The 2,728-nt window shown below is 38.8% G+C and overlaps 1 protein-coding gene across 1 annotated transcript in view; it reads left to right on the top strand.

Annotated features, from left to right (window-relative positions):
* Window positions 1-2,728, top strand: part of dock5 (dedicator of cytokinesis 5) — a 128,772-nt gene that overhangs the window by 45,658 nt on the left and 80,386 nt on the right. The window contains exon 10 of the mRNA XM_015370075.1: window positions 842-971. Coding sequence (XP_015225561.1) covers window positions 842-971 — 130 coding nt within the window. The remainder of the gene's footprint in view (window positions 1-841; window positions 972-2,728) is intronic.

Here is a 2,728-nt window from a genome sequence, read left to right as displayed (position 1 = left end):
CGTGTGAAGTTGTGCACCACTCGAGAGAATTCAGAAATGCAACATTTGGAACGGCCGCTTCCCTACGACTTTAACCTCATTGATGATCACCGATTGGAAACAATACTGGACTTCAAGCTTCCAGGATTTCTCTCCTCTTCCTGCAGACTTATTGATTTCTATATAATGTGCAGAAAAAAGGATAATTGGACCGCAGACCAAAAGTTCAGCCCTTTTTTTGTCTGTGTGACTCTCTGGTTCTGGTGTTCTTTAACAGAGAAAGCAGCAGCTGCAGCTTCATGTCCAGGATAGGTGCGTGAAGCTGCTGTTGCTGAAGTCCATGCCTAATGAGTCTCTACCTTATCAAGCCTCCCGCCTTCTTTATTACATGATATGTTCTCTATTTTAAAGAAGCTTTTCCTTCCACCCAACTTTTTATTTATGTCCTTGGATTCAGAACTTTGTTTACAGCTGGGTTTTTAAGCTCTTTTATTCTACTGTTTACTCATCAGACCTAAGCTGAATTTAAAATTTCCATCAGCTGGAAACTATTATAGTCTAAATAAATGTTTAACTTACTCGCTCTCTAGGGAAAAGGTGGGATATACGCTTCACTTTTTGAATTAAATGACTAAAATAAGCTTTTTATAAAGATTATAGGTCAGGATCCTGCAGTGGAAAATCCGTGTTTGTTTAATGTTTGCAGCTTTTTGTCTGCTAACCTTTACCGTCTGGTCTCCATCTGTACCCATGTGATTGTTTGTAATAAGCTGCAGATGATAGGAGAAGGTCACTGCTTTCTGTACCTCATGTACATCATCTGTCATCACTAATCAGCTTTGTTTTTCTCTGTGGTGTCCAGGACCTGAGCAGCAGTGATCTAATGAGGCAGCGGCTCTTCCTGGTGTGTCAGATCATCAGGGTGGGCAGCATGGAGCTCAAAGAGGGCAAAAAGCAAACGGGTGGCTTGAGGAGGCCGTTCGGTGTGGCTGGTGAGCAGCTTTTAGAGAAATCAAAGATGTAACCAGACGGGGAACTCGTGTTTTCTGAGCCAGGAAATGTTTATTGCTCTGTCCTGGAGAGAGATAGTTGGTGGGATGTAATTTTCAGGTTTTGGCCAGATGGTTGGTGAGTTAAATGTGAAAGGGTTTCCTATAGCTCTTAAGCAAATGGAATAAAATTCACAGAGATCTTGGCCGGGACAAATAAAGCACAAAATGCATCCATGCTGGCAGCAGAACCGGGTGGTATTTAGAGGAATTCATCAGCTCAAGAGATCAAGAACCTCCCAATCTGTTCAGCTGCAGAGCCAAGTAACTCAGCAACGTTCACCTCGTTTTTGCAGCAGCATAATCTCATGCTGGAAATTCAAAACTTCCATCTGAGTATTTTAAGAAAGTGTGAAGAAAACTCCCATGTAAAATGTTCTGCGTAAAGTTGACAGCACTTCTACAACAGGTTAAAGCATTTAGAGAAGGGCATCTTTAACCATCCTGCTTTAAACCAACTCTATGGATCCCACAGAGTCCACAAAGACAGAGATGGCGAATAAAGGAAGTTGAGTTTGTCTCCTAACTGCTTCTGTGATGGTTTGAACCGTCATCTTTTGCGCTCGTAGGTTTTTCAGGGTACTTGGTAGAGAAAGAGTCCCACAGCATTACTTATCCTCTACTGTAGTTAGAAATTGGAGTGAGGTGCTGGTCCAAATATTCATTCTTCATTTCAGGGCAAACAGCCTGTGTTCCCACTGCAGGCAAATGCAACTAATACAAGGGTTCCCGCGGGTCCTTCAAAAGTCTTAAAAGGCATTGAATTCTTCAAAATAAAACTAAGGCCTTAGTTGGTATTAAAATGTCTTAAATCAGTGTTTCGTAGGTCTTAATTTTTAAAACATCATAAATATGATCATTTTTATTATGATTTATTTTTGTAATCTAAGTAAAACATAAAAAAAAAATAAAATAACGGCTCGCCATTATTGGTTTCGTCCTGATAGCGGAACCAATAAAGCGTTGTTGCGTCCGGGACATTTGGGAGATGCGCCATTTACTTTTTGTCTGGAAAATATGAGCAAGTGTAAATGTAACCAAAATTGTCTCGAGCCAAGAGTTTTCTCCATGGCTAAAACCAGGGAACATACATGAGGCTCAGTGTATTTTGTTCAAGACAGCAAGAATGAAGAAATGTAAGATTTGTACTTGTTGTCAATTCATGGAAACGTCTGACAACTTTGCAGAAATAGAAGTAAGAATCACAAATTTGAGTTAAAAAATCACAAAATTACAGGTACTAATCAGAAATGAATGAGTGTGAATCTGAAATTGATAAGATTGAATTTGAAATAGGGAGAGGATTTGTGAATTATGCTTATAAATGTGTGATTTTTAAGTTTTTGTTATAAAAGTGTAATTTGTACTTTTATTTTTGCAGATTTGTGCCTTTTGTAACTTGTATTGGTAACTCTTATACTTGTTCTCTCACAGGTGATGTCAGATATATATACAAGCTGACAGCAAGGAACAAATACAAATTGTAACTTTCTTCCCATTTATTGACTCAATTATACGGAAGAAGATTAGGGCCACTTGTTTTAATCATCTTCTGCTCTTCCATTAATGAAATAGCATCTGACACGTAAAAAGTCGCCTAATTCCCTCATTCTTCCCACATCTCTTCCTTCATGGAGCCCATCTATACTAAGATCCAAAATTCTGAGGAAAAAAAAATCTGAATTATGAGATTAAAGTCA

This window comes from Cyprinodon variegatus, unplaced genomic scaffold, assembly GCF_000732505.1.
Source record: "Cyprinodon variegatus isolate N-32 unplaced genomic scaffold, C_variegatus-1.0 Scaffold41, whole genome shotgun sequence".
Taxonomy (NCBI): Eukaryota; Metazoa; Chordata; class Actinopteri; order Cyprinodontiformes; family Cyprinodontidae; genus Cyprinodon; species Cyprinodon variegatus.
Note: the sequence above shows the minus strand (reverse complement) of the source record. Positions and strands in the feature narration are given on the sequence as shown.